Source organism: Wyeomyia smithii, chromosome 1 (genome assembly GCF_029784165.1).
Source record: "Wyeomyia smithii strain HCP4-BCI-WySm-NY-G18 chromosome 1, ASM2978416v1, whole genome shotgun sequence".
In the NCBI taxonomy this organism is placed as follows: Eukaryota; Metazoa; Arthropoda; class Insecta; order Diptera; family Culicidae; genus Wyeomyia; species Wyeomyia smithii.
In genome coordinates, this window is record NC_073694.1 from 109,473,234 (window position 1) to 109,492,591 (window position 19,358).

General features: G+C 46.1%; 1 protein-coding gene across 1 annotated transcript in view; it reads left to right on the top strand.

Moving 5' to 3' along the window:
• LOC129718237 (tetraspanin-2-like) overlaps positions 1-19,358 on the top strand; it is a 211,968-nt gene that overhangs the window by 92,879 nt on the left and 99,731 nt on the right. The window contains exons 2-3 of the mRNA XM_055668813.1: positions 4,022-4,216; positions 4,269-4,442. Of these exons, the coding sequence (XP_055524788.1) occupies positions 4,022-4,216; positions 4,269-4,442 (369 nt within the window). The remainder of the gene's footprint in view (positions 1-4,021; positions 4,217-4,268; positions 4,443-19,358) is intronic.

The window sequence follows — 19,358 nt, forward strand, 5'->3', positions numbered from 1 at the left end:
AATGATCTACAAAACAGAATCATGGATGCTTTCGACGCTAACTGTCCACTAACACAGCGGTCAGTATGCCGTGACGTACCCTGGTGGAATGATCAACTTAGTGACCTTCGTCGGGAAACTAGGCGGTTGTTCAACAGGGCAAAAGTCACGTCTAACTGGGACGACTACAGGGCGTCCCTCACTAAGTACAACGCCGAGCTACGCAAGGCTAAACGGAAATCCAGAGTTAGTTTCTGTGAAAGAATCCAAACTCTGCCGGAAGCTACGCGGCTCCAAAAGGCGATGTCCAAAGACCATACTAACGGTTTAGGACAGGTGAGGAAAGAGGATGGATGCCTCACTGTCACTACCAAGGAAACGCTGGAGGTTCTTATAAACACCCACTTTCCTGGATCGACAGAGACCGAAGAACTGAATAGTGATGGGTCGCGGCAGGACAATTCGAGACATATGGCGTCTCGGGAGTCCATCCTGCTGGCCCGTCGACTGTTCACGGAAGCTTCAACAGGTTGGGCTCTAAGCTCATTCGACCCTATGAAGTCTGCTGGTCCAGACGGCATACTAACTCATCAACCTCTCCGAACTCATCAACCTCTTCAGAGCCAGCTTTATCCTGGGCCATATTCCGGATAACTGGCTGGAGGTGAAGGTAGTGTTTATCCCCAAAGTTAGAAGAAAGGACAAAACCCTACCTAAAACTTTCAGACCCATAAGTCTGACTTCATCGCTTCTCAAGTTGATGGAGAAAATAATGGATAAATATATCCGTGATGAGTTTTTTAAAGACTCCCCGCTGAACAGGAACCAACATGCCTATCAAAGCGGCAAGTCAACAGAAACAGCTCTTCACAGCTTAGTGACGTTGATTGAAAAGTCCCTAAGCTATGTGCCTTTCTTGATATTGAAGGGGCCTTCGATAACACGTCCTTTGCATCAATTGATACGGCTCTTTCTCATAAGGGAATCGACCAAACTTCAAGGAACTGGATACACGCAATGCTCTCTAGCAGAGTGATCACAGCAACCTTGGGAGATTCGTCTGTAACAATGTCAGTGATCAAGGGATGCCCGCAAGGAGGAGTTCTCTCGCCCTTGTTATGGTCACTAGTTGTCGACGCACTTCTCAACAAGCTTTCACAGCTTGGTTACGAGGTCATTGGATACGCCGATGACATCGTCCTCATCGTAAGAGGTAAAGATGACGCAACTCTGTCGAGCCGAATGCAAACGGCTCTGAATACCACCATGTCATGGTGTTTACAGGAGGGTCTAAACATAAACCCCTTAAAACATTCCTAATTCCGTTCGGCAGACGAAGGACGATCTCCATCACTCCTCCAATACTGAATGGAGTCAGACTGGGCTTCAGCAATGAAGTCAAATATCTCGGAATTATTCTGGACAAGAAACTGAACTGGTCTGCACAACTGGATCATGCCGCTAAGAAAGCGATCTCAGCGATCTGGGCCTGCAGAACTCTGTTCGGTAAGACCTGGGGACTTAAACCAGACTTGGCACTCTGGTCTTACAAGACCATTGCCCGACCAAGAATCACCTATGCTGCCCTAGTGTGGTGGCCTAAGGTGAACGAAGTGACTGCGCAAGCCAAACTCAAAAAAGTTCAAAGACTTGCATGTCTTTCGGTTACCAGCGCTATGCGAACAACTCCAACTGCAGCCATGGAAGCTATGCTTTGCCTACTACCTCTACATCTTCATGTGAAAAAGGAAGCAGAGCTTGGCGCTCCAAGGTTGCAAAGGAGGAAAACCATACTTAGGGAGTTCAAACTAACTCCGCTATTAACCACAGACTCCGACTGGATGGACGTTAGGACCAACATGGATATTCCATATAGAGTGATTGAAACAAACCGCTCTATGTGGAACAATGGAGGGCCTAATCTTCCACCTGGCATCGTCAGTTTTTATACGGACGGCTCGAAAATGGGATCCCTAACGGGATCTGGTATATACGGACCCGGTATCAGGGAAACGTTTTTCCTGGGAAAATGGCCCACCGTTTTTTAAGCAGAGATATGCCATATATATCTGCGCAAAAATATGTCTGCAACGCAACTACAGACATGCGAAAATCGGTATATTCTCGGACAGTCAAGCAGCACTACTAGCACTTAAGTCCGTCAAATGCGCTTCCAAACTTGTTTGGGAATGCATTGAAACTCTACGGGAACTTTCCCGACAGAATTCAGTTTTTCTGTTTTGGGTGCCCGGACACTGCGGAGTCGAGGGTAATGAACACGCTGACTACCTAGCAAGACAGGGATCAGCTCAGCGGTTTATTGGCCCCGAGCCGTTTCTGGGTACGTCCATTTCTGCTATCAAAAGCGAACTACTAACTTGGGAAAGGCTAGAAATAGTATCCCAATGGCAACAGGCACAGGGTTGTAGACAAGGCAAACAGTTTATCTATCCGAACCCTGGAACCGCCAGAAAGCTACTTAGTCTAATTCGTAGTGACCTACGGATAATCACGGGACTCCTCACCGGACACTGTCCCGCTTTTTATCATTTAAAGAAAATCGGCGTAGTGTTGAACGACACCTGCCGATTCTGCAAATCTGAACCAGAGAGTTCAGAGCATTTGCTTTGCTCTTGCGAAGCTCTTGCTTCCTCTAGGTACACCTTCTTAGGAAGTTACCTTTTAACTCCATACCAAGCATGGAGCTCCAATCCCAAGCAGGTCATTAGTTTCATCAACTATGTTGTACCTAATTGGGGTACAGGTTTACAACAAAACAGTTCTACTCCATCAATAAGTACGAACAATCCGTAACCTGTGCACAGCAATCGGGGCCCGCCACAAAAGACAATCAGCAAGAATGTCGTAGTGGCATTTCTGTACCCAGTGCCCTTCAGGCATACAGAAAAAAAAACTCACTTTAGAGTAACAAAAAATGAGCGTGCATGCATTCTAACTTTTTTGTGAAAGGACAATATTGACCTGAATTTGTTTGTTTGATCCAGCTGAGTGTATAAACTCGTTACGACAGGTTATTTCTGATTGGATTCCTATACTGGCGCCGGTACATTGGTAATGTTGGCAGAAAACAAGATTCTTTGCATTTAAATCGACATACTCAACTTTGAACAGCTATAGCTCTTTTTAGGGACATCCTAGCTATTCAGTGCCTTCTGCAAAGTTGTTAGGCATTTAAAATACTATACTTTTACATAATGTAGTGCATTATTAGATCATTATTGAGCTCTCTAGAAAAGTAAATGCAAAAAAAGTAGGTTTTCCCATATTAATTATCATACAAATTTGAAATGCAATGCGCCAAACGGAGACAAAACCAATCGACTTCCGGTAAGTTTAAGGTTTGGGGCCCCAAAAGGAACCAAAAAAAATTTGGTTTTGGAGATCGATCGCTTTTCCCCACCCTAATGAACACACATACAGAAAATGCTCAGCTCGTCGAACTAAGTCGATCGATATACGAGCTTCGACCCTTTGGAGCACTTTTATACCGTTTGTTCAGTGATTACTATACCTTTCTAGGAGAAAGGCAAAAAGTTATTTTTTTTTATTCGCCGATTTTAGGACCACCCCAATTATAATATAATATAAAAAACTACTATAACTATAATATAAAAAAAATCGCATCGGAAACCTCATGTCCGCCTAAATTGCCTTACTGTACCACTGTGCATTGTTGTTGCATTTCTGTGAAGGCATAAACACAATGGATACGTTGCGGCTGCGTTTGCGGCAATTTGACAGTTGGCCCGAACATTTTACTGTATCAATTCCTTCCCAACATAACATTTTTGAATAGCATCTTAAAAATAAGTCTTGTTTCAAAAAATGAAACCAATAGTACAGCCTCGAGTTGTTTCTAAAACGAGACCGTACTGGAAGACAGTTCGAGTTGTACGGATCTGATTTGTCATAATTTCGTTATTGCTATCCTGCTCAAATTTGTATGTAACAAGTGTATTATAATTCAATAGAATAAATTATAGAATTTCATAGAATTCTTACATTTTTAAACTTGTTTCAGATTATTGGATTTGCTATAGTATTACTTTCAATATGGATGCTAATCGATCCAACTTTTTTGATTTCTATGACACAAAATGAAAACAATTATTTCATTGGCCTCTACATCCTACTAGTAGTAGGTGTATTAATGTTAACTGTGGCTTTTCTCGGATGTTGTGGTGCAATTAGAGAATCAGAATGCATGCTTTTTTCAGTGAGTATAGACAGTTTTTGTAGAATTAAGAATTATTTACAGTCTTTAACAGTTTTTCAGCTGTTTGCTTATTGTGCTTGTAGCAGAGACTACGGCCGGCGTATGGGCGTATCGAAATTCCACAAAATTGGATAACTATGTTCGTACTGCTGTTAAAGACGCTGTTCAAGATGAATACTCAATGGTTGCTACAAGAACAGCCACATTGGACTCAATACAAAAATACGTAAGTAATAACCGATTTTTTTGCTTTTGCTTGTAAACTCTTGCTGTCCACATTGTTTAATATTTTTGATGATGGTCATCGTATAAATCGAGGTGTGTTAAATATGTGGTTTCACAAAGAAAATATGTAGTTCCCTTGGCCCTTGATTGAACAGTGGTTTGAAATAGCAATGGCGCGAACTTTATTCGGTGGCGTATAAGGGCTTCACTTTAGGACCACAGTGTCTTAGATGTCATTATTTGTATTACAATTGCTCAAATTACACAGTGCAACATTTTTTTGCCTTGGCTTCTATATATGATTTTTCAATGTATTTTGATGCAAAAACGAAATTTCCCCGAGTTTGTACATACCTTTTTTAACTTACGGGGTGAAAATTGCGCCATTTTGATTTTTTGAAAAATCGAAAATATTCAATGTTTTTTCGACGCTATGTTTTTTCAAAGCCAATTATCAAAATTTCAAGAGTTAGTCCACACAATAGCTTTTTCTTACCCATCTTAAAAAAAACAGATCTCAAATCGGACAAAAATTGACTGGTTTGATTATATTTCACAGAAAAAAATAATATCAAGTAGAGCATAGAGCATTAATGGGTCCGCTAATATCTTAATGTGATAGTCAAGTCACCGGAAATGCTCCGGATTCTAGGAGTGTGTGTAAAAATGTGCATATTCGCAACGCATCGAATTTCTTATAACATCCTGTTTCTTTTAGGTTTATATGTTTCCAATAAACTAGAATTCATTCCGAGTTCATTGGTACCCAAAGGATGAAAAGCCATTGGAGAACCATCGAGATATGAATTAATTAAGTTTTTTTGCTGTAGGGTACATAGTGAAGATGGTCGTGTATGGAAAATTTGTTACCCGTACCCGACTCTTCGAGAATTTTCAAACCCATACTCGACCCAAACCCGAAGTCTGGTTTGTTCAAAATACCCGTACCCGACCCGAACCCGAAAAATATCTATTCCAACTACCCGTACCCGAAAGAAAAAAACGTCGAAACTGCCGGTACCGGACCCGTACCCGACCCGTCATTATTTTATTTCTTTTGATTAATTTTTTGCCTTTCTCCTAGAAAGGTATAGCAATCACTGGAAAAACCAAAGGTATAAAAGTGGTCCCAATGGCCGAATGTCATATACCACTCGACTCAGTTCGACGGACTGAGCATTTTCTGTATGTATGTATGAATGTGTATGTGTGTGTGTGTGCGTGTGTGAGTGTGTGAGTGTGTGTGTCTGTGAGTGTGTGTGTGTCTGTGAGTGTGAGTGTGTGTGTCTGTTAGTGTGTGTGTGTGTGTGTGTGTGTGTGTGTGTGTCTGTTAGTGTGTGTGTCTGTGAGTGTGAGTGTGTGTGTCTGTGAGTGTGAGTGTGTGTGTATCTGTGAGTGTGTGTGTCTTTTTTTTAAGGTGGCGGGGAAATCTGCAAACAGACACCTGAGAAGAGAACTCAGGGTGTGGGGATGAGACTAGGGGAGAGATGCTGGGGTAGTTACACTCTCCCAGGCACCTACTGATCCCTGCTCGACCCACTAAAACCCCTTCAGTCTCCAGCCCTGGTCTTCCCGGAACGACGGTTAAGTATTACGTCGGGGAGTGGCTTTTGTGCGTGATGCACCCTCTTTACTCTCATAACCTTCTAGCTAACTACCTGAAGACTGGCAATTAGCTACCGCTGGCGTGCTGGTACCTGGTACCTCGTATTGTCGTCGCACATCCTTCGGACTAGATTGTCCGGAGTAGTGCCAGGCCCGCTCACAGCCATCATGCCGCTCCTCGTTCTTACGAAACGGGGGCATACGAAGAAGACATGCTCAGCAGTCTCCTCCTCCTTCACGCACTCGGGACACATGGGGGACCCCGCGTGTCCGAACAGGATTTGTGTCAGGTGGAAGTTCACTTCACCATGTCGTCTCCCGACCCAGCCGGATATCTCCGGTATGAGTCGGTGCGTCCATCTGCCCTTTGTGGAGTTGGACCGCTCCCGCTGCCAGCGGAGCATCGAGAATGACCTTCTGGTACCTCGTATGCCCCTTGTGTCACGTTGGTCGAAACACTCTGTGTCCTCCTTGATGGCGATGCTGATAGGCATCATGCCGGACAAGACACAGATTGCATCGTATGACACCGTACGATACGCACTCGCAACTCTCAGGCACATGAGCCTGTAGGTACTTTCCAGTTTACCACGGTAACTGTTAGTACCCAGCGCTCTGGACCACACTGGCCCACCATACCTAAGTATGGACGAAACCACGCTGGCAAGAAGTCTTCGCTTGCTGCCATAAACCGCTGAGCTATTGGACATCATACGAGATAGTGCTGCAATAGCCGATGAGGCCCTCTTACAGGCATAGTCGACGTGACTCCCGAACGTGAGCTAGTCGTCCACCATAACCCCCAAGAGCTTCAGGGATGGCTTCGAGGTGATGGTGCAGTCTCCGACTCTGACCACCGCCTGTTGCTCCGATTTACGGTTATTCACAAACGTGACCTCCGTCTTATGATGCGCGAGCTCCAGTTTCCTGGAGCGCATCCAGTCCTCGACCTTGCGTATACAGTGCGTGGCCGTCAACTCGACCTCCTCGATAGACTCGCCGTAAACCTCCAGCGTTATGTCGTCTGCAAAGCCCACGATCACAACCCCTACAAGGAACTTGAGTTTCAAAGCTCCGTCATACATTCCATAACACCGGGCCCAGGATAGAACCTTGCGGAACTCCTGCGGTAATTGGGACGCACTTCTGACCCTCCTTCGTGTCGTAAACAAAAACTCGATTCTGGAAATAATTTTCCAGAATCAGAGGCGTCGTGTGACTGATTTCGTCACATGTGCACCTAACATTTATTTAAGTTTTTTATCTCCTAGAATGAAAAAAGAAACTCAAACCAAAGTGTTTGTTGCTTCAAATTGAAGGGTTTCGCTAGTAGGCTCGCATATGCCCGGGTATTAGGGAGCAGGATATCTGTGCAGTGCACATATTGCACAGGTGGACCCGACGCCACTGTCCAGAATCTTGCACAGCGACACCGGTACATGGATGCTCCTGAGCGCGAGCGCTATGGAGTCCCAACTGGCACTATTGAACGCATTCTTCACGTCGAGCGTGACAATTGCGCAGTAGCGTATTCCCCTTCTCTTGCACTGGATTGCTACCTCCGCCGTCTTGATGACGGAAGAGATTGCATCCAGCGTTTACCTACCCTTCCGGAAGCCGAACTGGTTACTTGCCAGACCGTGTACACCCTCCGTGTACCTCACCAGTCTGTTGAGGATGATCCTCTCAAGCACCTTGCCCGCGGTGTCCAGCAGGCAGATAGGCCTATATGCCGATGGGTCCCATGGCGGTTTCCCAGCCTTCGGCAATAAGTCTCTGCCGCTTCCACCTGTCCGGAAAGAGACAGTCATCCAGGCACCTCTGCATGACTGCCCTGAACAGCCCGGGGGCTGTTTTTATCGCCAGCCTGATCGCCAGGTTAGGGGTACCATCCGGTTCCGGTGCCTTGCTCACCTTTAGGGATTTGGCGATAACGATGAGTTCCTCATCCGTAACCCTTGCCTCCTCCCCTGCCTCGACACGGCTGTCGTCGCTCACTGATTGGATGCTCGGCAGGTTGGCCGACCAGTCCCTCGATGATACGCTCCAGCATCGCTGGTGATCGCTCTGCAGGCGCCAGCGCACCTTTAGTCTTCGCCATTACGATTCTGTAGGCGTCACCCCACGGATTTGTATTGGCACTCGCACATAGCCTATCGAAGCAGGCCCTCTTGCTGGCCTTTATCGCACTCTTTAGCATCGATCTTGCAGAACTGAATGCTGTGCGGCGCTCTGTCCTCTCTTCTTCGTTTCGCGCACGCTGCATTCTCCGTCTTGCACGGAGGCACGCACTGCGAAGGTCGGCTATCGCGTCCGTCCACCAGTAATACGGTGGCTTCCCATTCCTAGGTTGGCGAGTCCTAGGCATGGTGGCGTCGCACGCCCGCGATAGCATAGCAACTAGTTGGTCAGCAGTCTGGCGGAGCCAACTGCCCCCCTCGCTCCCTTCTCATTGCCTCTTCGAATACCTCGGCATCAAAGTGCGATGTCTTCCACCCGCGAACGGTCGGAGTGTTGGCTCTACCCATCGCTTGCCGCCTCTCGTTGTTGTCTACACTATAACAGACCGCCTGGTGGTCGCTATTAGTGTAGCCATCGTTTACCCTCCAGTTCTTGGTCAGTCCTGGGCTGGAAAACGTCACGTCGATGATCGACTCCGCACCATTTCTGCTAAATGTACTTTTGTTCCCAACGTTGGCCAGATTTGAGTTAAGCTTTGCCAAAGCCCCCAACAGGATCTGGCCCCTCTGGTTCGTGAAGCGACTTCCCCACTCAACAGCCCAAGCGTTGAAGTCGCCCGCCACCACCAACGGCGTTAGGCCCGTTAGCTCCATGGATAGGAGATCGACCATCTGGGTGAACCTTTCGGTAGACCAACGTGGCGGAGCATAGCAACTGCAGTAGAACACTTCGTTCACCTTAGCAACTACGTACCCTTCTTGTGAGGTTGAGACAACCTCCTGAACCGGGAACTTGCTCGTCGTACATATTGCCGCCATACTGGACTTATCCGCAACCCAGTTACCGTTTCCGGGAGGGATGCGGTAGGGATCCGATATGATGGCGATGTCCAACAACGATTCAGTGGCTGTTTGGTGTAGCAGCTGCTGAGCCGCGGAGCAATGGCTCAGGTTCAGTTGCGTCACCCTTACGCCCGTGGTTTCGCAGCCGGCTTACCGGCTGGGCACCTGGGGCCTCCCATAAAGTGTTTGGCGTCCTGTTTCCCGGAACATACCATGCACTTGGGAGACTCCCCACAGTCCTTTGCTTTATGGCCTGCACCTCCACATCGCCTGCACAGCTGGCTCCTATCGGGCCCCTTGCAGTTCCAGGACTTATGTCCGCCCTCGAAGCACCGGAAGCAAATGTCTGGTTGTTGTAGTATGCCCAGAGGACATACAGACCAGCCGACCTTTAACTTGCTCTCTTTCAGGACTAGCGGAGGCGGATTGACTCCTTAGCCACCTCCACCCCGCACTTCGCTTTTAGGGCTTGTGTAATGTCGCACCCCTCAGTGATTTCGTCCAGGTTTTTAAGCTGGAGAATCACTTCTGAGGTGAGTGCCCGCACTTGCACCTCCTTCCCTAGAACCTTTTCAGCTACCGTTTTGTAGGTAGCCCCCTTGTTCTTAGCTTCCTTCCGGAGCTCAAGTATCATCTCGCCAGTGCGAGATCGGCGGACACTCCGCACATCCGCCCCCAGATCCTTGAGCTGGGTTTCCCCCTCATCTTCTTCAAGACTTCTGAGTACTTCGACCCATTCGTCTTGAGTATGAGGGCATCACCCCTACTCCGCGCCTTTTTGACCTTTTTTGGTCCTCTAGCCGCTCCGCCATCATGGCGCGTCGCATCTTCCCGACGCCTCCTACCCTCTACGGTAGTCCAAGGGTTGCCCGTAGCCGCCACCTGTGCCTGTTCCGCGATGGACCTTGAACCGGTTGGCGTGTTTTTCCGTGGGAGTAGCACGACCAATCGTTTCTTGGTGTTCCCGGGGGCCGTTTCCCCCGAGGACTGCCTCGTTCGCTTAGCGACCTGCCCCGTGGAGCAGACCGACGCGAACGAGGGGGCGTCTGTCTGCACCTCTTTAGATGCAGTCGCCCTCCCGGTCCTGGCCGCTTTCTCGGCCGCCTTCACCCGAGCTACGAGTTCTTCGTGCTCCTTTCTGGCTTCATCAATGGTGCTCCGAAGCATGAGGAGGCTCTGCTTCAGGTCGCCAGCGATGTTTCGCCTGTTCGCCAAGAACTCGATTATGGCATCGAGTTGTTCAGACAGCGCCGCCACTCTTGGCCGCGTGTCCATACATTTTTCGACGGCCTTGACAAGCAAGGGACCGTCTACCGAGATGTCTGGTGTGGACACCAACGAATGCGCCGTTTTTCCACCTCCAGACTTCGCCGCATCCGTCTCCGCTTTCTTCTGCGGAGAGCGCTGGATGCCACCTCGTGCGAAGGGATTTGGTAACCCCTACGCACCCGTTTCTTTTTGTTTTTGTGAGCTCATTGTAGTTAAGTGGGTCCCCCTTCCAGCCGCTATCCTTGTCCATGGTGGAGTAGTCGCCTATGTGGTCCCATGGTGGCCGAAGCAGTGAGGTCATGGCTAGGGTAAGCAGTCATAGCGCCTTATGGGCAACTATGACTCTACCAACCGGCGCAAGTCAGGAACAACCATCTGATCCTACTCCTGCCTGATTCCCACCAGGCAATAGACTCGGAACGTACTGGAAGGTCTGCCAGGTTTTATGGGACGGAGACCCCTGCATCGGGTACCACCTCGCCATTTCAAGCAGCTGTCACACGACTTTACTAAGGGAGCTCGATGCAGGTGCCAGCCCGAGGACGCGGTACCATTCCGAAATCCAGCTCATATCCGTTCACTACGCTGCCAGTTGCCATAATCGGGACCTTACTGGCATCAGTCCCGAAGGGCGGGTTAGTGCTTTTGGGTGTTGGGAGCGGCTCTATTCGCTCCGTCAGAGGTGCTTCCGGGTGATTGTGGCTTTTGCGAGGAGTCGACTGTCCCTGGTCCGACGCTCACCACCCCTAGGCGACCTCCCGCTGCTGATCCGGGACTGTTCGGTACTGTCAGTGGTCACACCTGTATTGTGCGCCCTCGACGATCGTCACACGTCGACCCGTGGTGGCATGCAGCTCTGCCGTAGTGTGTGTGTCTGTGAGTGTTAGTGTGTGTGTGCAACTTTCTTTCGCACTAACTTTTCTCAGAGATGGCTAGACCGATTTTAATGAGATTGATTGCAAATGAAAGGTCTAGTTGCGCCATAGGTTGCTATTGAATTCATTGTAATCAAACTATCAGTTTTGGCGCTACGGAAAAATGTGAAAATCACTTCTACATCTCAGAAGCTATGAACATAGTTGAATTCAAATTAATGGGCTTTAAAACCCACAAACAATAAATTTCATAATGTTCAAACATGTGGTTTAAAAGTTATAGAAAGAAACATAACTCGAAGACTGTTTAAAACTATAGCTACGATCAAAATATGTGGCCTCAACATCATTTAAATTTGATATTGTACTATTTCAATGTTTGCGGCCTTGCTCGGGATTGAAGTTGACATTAAAAGTCATTTCCATCATTTCACTTTTTCTTTAGCACAAATATTAAGTTAAATTTCACATACTATACTATTATTACTTCATATATAACATCAATATTCTAGTTCTCAAAGAGTAGATATACCTTCATTGAATTGGATTTGACAATTTAAGGATGTTTTCCAGAAACCGGAAGCTGCAAAATCGGGTGAAATATGGAGTTTACTCCCGGCTTGCGGGCCCGGGATAATGTTCCTAAAAAACATTGGGTAATGTTTATCCCTTTAAAGTTGTTTTCCAGATCGCAAGCTACTATGTACCTAGAAATTTAAAATGGCGTCTTAAGCTGATTTCTGGCTTCTGTGTGTAACGCTTCCACAATACTCATAATAGATGATATTTAGCCATCTCAACCCTCTAGTGCCCAAATTAATTTTTAGACGAACTTCGAAAAAATCACTATAAAGCTTTATAAACATTTTTTAAGTTCTTATTGAAGCTTTTTAGAGGTTTGGCTGAAGATCGTCTAAAGGCGGCACTGGGCACTAGAGGATTAAGTTGTTTTCCAGAAACTGAAAGTCGCCAACTTCGCCATTGAAATACCCGGATTAACCAAAATTTGGCCACTTTAGGATGTATTCCGGTAGCCAGAAGTATTCATCTGGATTTTCCGCGTGATGTATTTGAATCATATTCATTTCATGGTATTTGCATATGTATGTTTAAATGTATGCTCATATGTGTGTGAATGTTAGGTTTTGAATGTTCGGTATAGTTGTGCTGCTGGCTATCCGAAATTCCTTATTTAGAGTGAAAAATGAAACCAGCAGAATTTATCAAGGAGTATTTTTTCTCTCAAATCGTGTAAATCTATTTTAACATATAATAAGTTTGAATGAGAAAGGCTGGGTCTCACCGCTAGGTGGACTAATTTAGGTTTTTTTTTTCAAAATTGGATACCTCGCACATTGCATGCACTGATTGTCATAAGTGATTCGGATGTCCGGATAATATCCGGATATCCGATTGATCCGGATTTTGTATATTTGTCCTATATCCGAGGTCGGATTTCCGGATATTTTAATCCGGATAGTTCCAGCACTACTGTACATGCGGCATCCCTGGACACACACACACTTAAAAAGTTTCGCCGAATCTCGGCATTATTTGTGCCGAGATTTGGACAGCAACCATTTCGACTGAATTTATTTTGCCGAGAATTTCGGGAAACCAGTATTTAACAGATGTCATTTTATGCCGCAAAACTCGGTACGTATTTTAATGCGCTTTCGGCAGACATAACCGAGAGGCGGCATACTAGTTTAACGACTTCTCGGTTATATAAGCTGAATGTTTCGGCACAATAGAGGCGACTTTCCAGCGGAATCCAATTGCATAGAATAATTTCGCTGAGAATTAAGTAGTTTTCTTTGAAAAGATAAATTATAAGCTCGATGAGTTTTACTGAGAAAGTCATTTAATAATTTTGAGTATTGAATGTTTACGAAATATTCAAAAGTTTCACGTCCTCCTCTTGCAGTTTCTGTTGAACCGCGTCCATTTCACTCTAAGGTGCTTTTTCCGCTTAGTGCTTGTTTGCACAGGCGTTACACGATTTTTACAAGTACACTACTGCCACTTCGCACGAATCTGTACTACACTTTGTTCGACTTCCGGCTTGAAAACATCTGTAGTTTACACAAATTTCAGCAAAACTTTTATCCGCTTCCTGTTTAGTACGTCGTACTTATAGCGAATTTCTTTATTCCACCAGCTCACCTCGTTTTGACCTGGAAGTGCACTAACTGCTGTCAAAATCCTTTTTTATTCGCTCGATTTTGACCCAGTTTTGACATGGCTTGCTGCCCGAAGCGCACTGTAAAATTTGTCGGCTTCAACCCACTATCGCACGTGCTTAGTTCGTAAACAATTATCTAGCATCTCTTTCTCACTTGCGTCGTAAATCGGGATGCCGTTTTTTTATTGCTCGGCAGATTTGCCCGGACGCAGTGAAATAAAGAAATTCGCTATTAATATGTTTGCAGAAATTTGTACAAAGAGAAATAGCGGCCAATGGTTCATGAGAATGACAGCTGTGTTGCCGAAATTCGAGAACGAGTAAAATTCGTGCCGAGATATCAGTAATATTTTTGCTGACCTTGGCATCAACAGTGTTTAACGATAAATTCGGAAAAAACTTCAGGCGAGATTCGTCAAGTTTTGTTTTTTTTTTGTCGAAACCTCGGCTAATAATGTAACGACTCTCGGAAACCGGCTTTTTCTTGCTGAAATATCGTTTGAATCTCAAAGTTGCCGAGTGAACTCGGATATTTTTTCAGCCGAGCTCGAGATCCATCTCTAGTACATAGTACACGAAAAAGTTTTTGTTAGAAAAACTTTTCGCCTTTCTCCTAGAAAGGGTATAGCAACCACCGGCTAAAACGGAAGATATAAAAGTGGTCCAAAAGGCCGAAAGTCATATATCAATCGGCTCAGTTCGACGTGCTGAGCATTTTATGTATGTGTGTGTATGTGCAATTTTTCAATCTCACTCGATTTTCTCAGAAATGGCTGAACCGATTCTCATGAAATTAATCGCATGAAAGGTCTAGTTGCCCCATAAGACCCTAATAAATTTTATTGTAATCGGACTGCAACTTTGTCTGTAATGCATCAAAATGTGAAAATTATTGAAAAATTATTGAAATACTTAACCGATTTGAACAAAATTGGTTTCAAATGAACTATCCACCTAAAAATACATCAACTTTTGAATTTTATAAAGATTAAACGTGTGGTTCAAAAGTTTTTTGAAGAAACGGTGTCTGGAGACTATTTAATCTCAATCATGTTGTGGGGTGGCGTGGGTGTGGGTGTGGAAGTGGGTGGAGGTGTGGATGCGGGTGTGAGTGTGGGTGTGAGTGTGGGTGTGGGTGTGGTTGTGTCTGCTTTTACCCATGCTGAGCAACCTTAAGCTGGACAGCCAAAGCCCTTGTTCTCCCCTGGACCGCCGTTAGGCATTTTTTCAGGGAGAGAGCCAGTCGTGCTTTTTGCACTTACCTCTCTGGGTAGCAGAGCAACCTATTCAGGCCAGTTAGTTAGCTAGTTAGCTACTGAGCTACTGACTGGGGCATGTCGATGGTTTCTCGTCGATTGGTGCCTTGTAAAACATTTACGATCTGTGATGCAGCCTCGATGCCCGCACTCCAGATTTCCCTATTCTCGCACATCCTTCGCACAATATTCTCTGGCGTAATGTCCGTCCCACTTATTGCCAGCATTTCGTGTCTTATCCGCTCGAAATGCGGACATGTGAAGAACACATTCTCCGCGTTCTCATCCTCTCTCGTACAAACGGGGCAAGTAGGGGACTCGGCATACCCAACCTATGCAGGTACTGCCTAAAGCAGCCATGGCCTGAAAGGATCTGTGTCAAGGTCACTTCTCCATGGCGCCTATTAATCCAGCATGCTAACTCTAGAATGAGTCGGTGTGTCCATCTACCTTTTGTAGTGTTGGACCACTCCCGCTACCACCTAGCTATTGAAGATGACCGTATGGTGTTGTGTATACCCCTTGTGTCGCGTTGGTCGAAGCACTCTACATCCTCTCTGACGATGACGCTGATGGGCATCATGCCAGCCAAGACGCAAACCGCCTCTTACGACACTTGTCGGTATGCTTACGCGACCCTTAGGCACAGTAGCCTGTACGTACTCTCGAATTTGCCACGATGGCACAAGGTACCCAAAACCTTGGATCACACTGGCCCTCCATACCTGAGTATGGACGTAGTCACGCTAGCAAGGACTTTGCGCCTGCTGCTACGGACCGCTGAGCTGTTTGCCATCATGCGGGACAATGCCGCTACAGCCATGGAAGCTTTCTAGCAGGTATTATCGACGTGGCTCCCGAATGTGAGCTTGTCATCGATCATAACCCCCAGAAGCTTCAAGGAACGTTTTGATAGTGCATATACCAATACTGATCGATGCCTCCTGCTCATGCTCCTATTATTTACAACGATGACCTCTGTCTTATGGTGCGCTAGCTCTAGTTTTCTGGAGTGCATCCAATCTTCCAATACGCGATAGCGTGACCTTTAATTCCACCTTTCTAATTGACTCGCCGTAGACCTCAAGAGTTATATCATCGGCGAAGCCCACAATCACCACTTCTGGAAGGAGATGCATCCACTGGGGCCTAGTTTTTCGAAAACCAAACTGGTTGCTTGATAGACCGTTCTCACTTTCTGTGTATTTCACCAGTCTATTGAGGATGATCCTCTCAAGCATTTTGCCCGCTGTGTCCAGCAGACAGATTGGTCTGTATGCCGATGGATTATCTGGTGGTTTCCCGACCTTCGGCAATAGCACCAGCCTCTGTCGCTTCCACACATCCGGGAAGAGGCAGTCGTCAAGGCATTTCTACATGACCGCCTTGAACAACCCGGGGGCTTCCTTAATGGCCAACTTCGGGATTCCATCTTTAGGGAGTTTGCGATCTTGATCAATTCATCTTCTGTTACCCTTACCGCAGCATCTGCCTCTGCATGACTGCCGTCACTCAAGGTTGGTGGTGGCCCGTCAGGCGAAGACCAGGGACTTGGTTCGTGACTTGGGAAGAGGCCCTGAATGATCGTTTCTGACATTACTGGTGATTTTTCAGCCGGGGCTAGTGTACCTCTAGTCTTGGTCATAACGATCCTGTAGGCGTCACCTCACGGGTACGAATTGGCACTGGCGCATAGTCTTTCGAAACAGGCTCGTTTACTGGCTCTGATTGCGCTCTTAAGCGTTGCCTTAGCGGATCTGAATGCGGCACCGCGTTATTCTCTTTGCTCATCGGAACGTGCACGTTGCATCCTCCGTCTTGCACGGATGCATGCACTACGTAAGCCGGCTATCGTTTCGCTCCACCAGTATGTCAGTGGTCTGCCCTCGCTAGGCGGACGAGACCTAGGCATTGTGGCGTCGCACGCCCATGACAGCATCGCATATAGATGATCCGCACCATGGTGTGGTTCACCCCCTTCGTGCTTCCATCTAATTGACATGCAATGTTTTCAAGCCGCAGAAGGATGGAATATTGGCCCCATTCGCTGCTTGCTTCCTCACACCTACCTCTTAGCGGACCGATTGGTGATCGCTATTCGTGTAGCTGTCGTCTACCCTCCAGTTCGTGATCAGTCCCGGGCTGCAGAACGTCACATCGATAATCGATTCCGCACCGTTACTGCTGTAGGTGTATTTCGTGCCGACGTTAACCGAGTCTTAGTTATCTTTGCCAAAGCTTCCAACAAAATCTGGCCCCTCTGGTTTGTACAGCGATTTCCCCACTCAACAGCCCAAGCGTTGAAGTCGCCCGCAACCACCAACGGCCCTAGGCCCGTCAGTTCCGCGGTTGCTTGGTCGATCATCTGTGCGAACATTTCAGCAGACCAACTTGGCGGAGCATAGCAACTGCAGTAGAATACTCCATGCACTTTGGCTATCACGTATCCCTCGCTGGAGGTCGACCTGCCTGTCGAGCATATGGCTGTCCTCCCAGACTTATCCGCTACCTTGTTACCGTTTCCGGTTGGGAAGCGGTAGGGGTCCGAGACGATGGCCACGCCCGAGAGCGACTCAGAGGTTGCTTGATGTAGCAACTGCTGCACCGCATAGCAGTGATTCGGGTTTAATTGTATCACCCTTAAGCCCGCGGTTTAGTAGCCAGCCGTGCAGCCGGACACTTGGGGCCTCCCATGGCGTGCTTGGCCAACATTAATAGAGCAGAGGTTAGGCAAACATCTACCGCCGTATTGGTGAAAATGTTGCATGCTTTCCATATGTACACGCCCGACATAAAATCCGATCAAAGCGCTCGGGGATATTACGTCACAAAGTTTGTTTTGGAAATTGAAGTGCAATTATTTCATTTAAGTTGACATAAGTCTTGTAACGCCGTTTTTCTCAGCAAAATCATGTGAAATTTCATCATGGAAGATACGGAAGGAAAAACTACTAGTTAGCATGCATAGTTTACCGGCGCATGAACCATGAACCGAAAAAAGGTGGTTCAATTTTGTGGGTGTCCGTTGTCGGTTGATACAAAGTTTGTGAGTTTCCAGCACTTCAAACCAGAAGACTTTGAATGCCGGATTTTTGTCGGTCATCGACCGTGTATTGTTGAAAATGGTAGGACAATACTCATTTTATATACTTTCTCAGGTCTTACTGTCAAAAAAAAAAGTTTCAGCCGTTCCATCTATTCGTACAATACCTGCAAGAGATCCGCCTGATAGAAGTTAACCAAAACATTCAGAACTTGTTAGTTGACGAAAACTACATCATGACTAGACTGTTTAGAAGAAGAATAAATAAATGAATAAATAAATAAATGCAATCAAAGATTAATGTAAACGTGCAGAGCGAAATTGCGTCTAGCGATGAAGGTGATCAATAGGAATATCGACTAGAGGACCAGACTATGGGAGAAAAGGATGGTGTGAAATGCGTATCCTGGTATTTGGCACGACGATTGAACGAAATTCACTCTGAGATTGGACTTAACAGTTGGTTGAGAAAACCAGAGACAATTATACGGAAGATCTCTCAAGATGTGGGCTGGTGAAACCATCGCTAGAAAGGTTCGATTTATCGAATAGTATATTCGAACGCATATTTGACGCATATCTGACAGAACGCGGAAAAAATACCCGTGTTTAGAGATGTTATAATTATTTTAATTTTTTTTTTAATTTAAATAGCAATTTCTCGAAGTGCGTGAAAAAGTGATCGAAAAAATGGTGCCACATAAGTGTAATACCAGTAAAAAATATTCTAGAGAGAAAGATTCAGAAGTATAATATATTAAGATTAAATAATATAATAATTTTCAAAACCGTTATGCTATAACAGGAGAAAATAACAAGACAACTAGGTATTTTTGTAGACTTAAAATTGATTTTGATTCTTGATGTATTTGAGTTATGTTTATAATGAATCTTTCAAGAAGCCTGTTCTGATTTATATTTGTTAATTTTTGAGAAGGAAAACCAAAATTAAATCTCTTGATGTTGTGAATTACCTGGGTTTTACAGGAATTATTTTCGCTCATAATATTTTCTCTTCATCTCATGTTTATAAATTCATATTTAAAATAATAAGCAAATTGCTTAAAACTCTATTTTATCAATATCTACCAGTGTGTTGTGATGAAACCTTCGACGTTGTGACGTAGAAGCTTTCAGCATCAGGTTTGTTTACTATGTTTTCGTTACCAGGACAATCAAACTGCTTCTTTCTCCAAACCTGTCAATTTATTATCGTTGGTACTTGGCGTGTCGTTTACCGGTGCATACTAAACACTTGGGAGGTGCGCCACAGTCCCATGTTTATGGCCTGCACCACCGCAGCGGCGGCATAAATTGGACCTGTCGGGCTCTTTGCAATCAGTATTTATGCCCCCGCTCAAAGGGGCCTGAAGCAAACGCCAGGCTATTGGAAAATGCCCAGGGGGCAGACTGACCAACCCGCCTTCAACGTGGCCTTCTTCAGGGCCTTGTTACCCTCCGCTAGTGGAAGTTTTATGGTAGCAACCTGGGTCTCGGCCGGGCCCCCGTGGAGACGAACTACCTCCGCGGTCACCACCACTCCAAACTCCCGTTCAAAGGCTTGTGTTATATCGCACCCTTCGATGATCTCATTCAGGTTTTTAAGCTGTAGAGTCACTTCTGGGGTGAGAGCTCGGATTTGAACATCCTCGTTCTTGGGC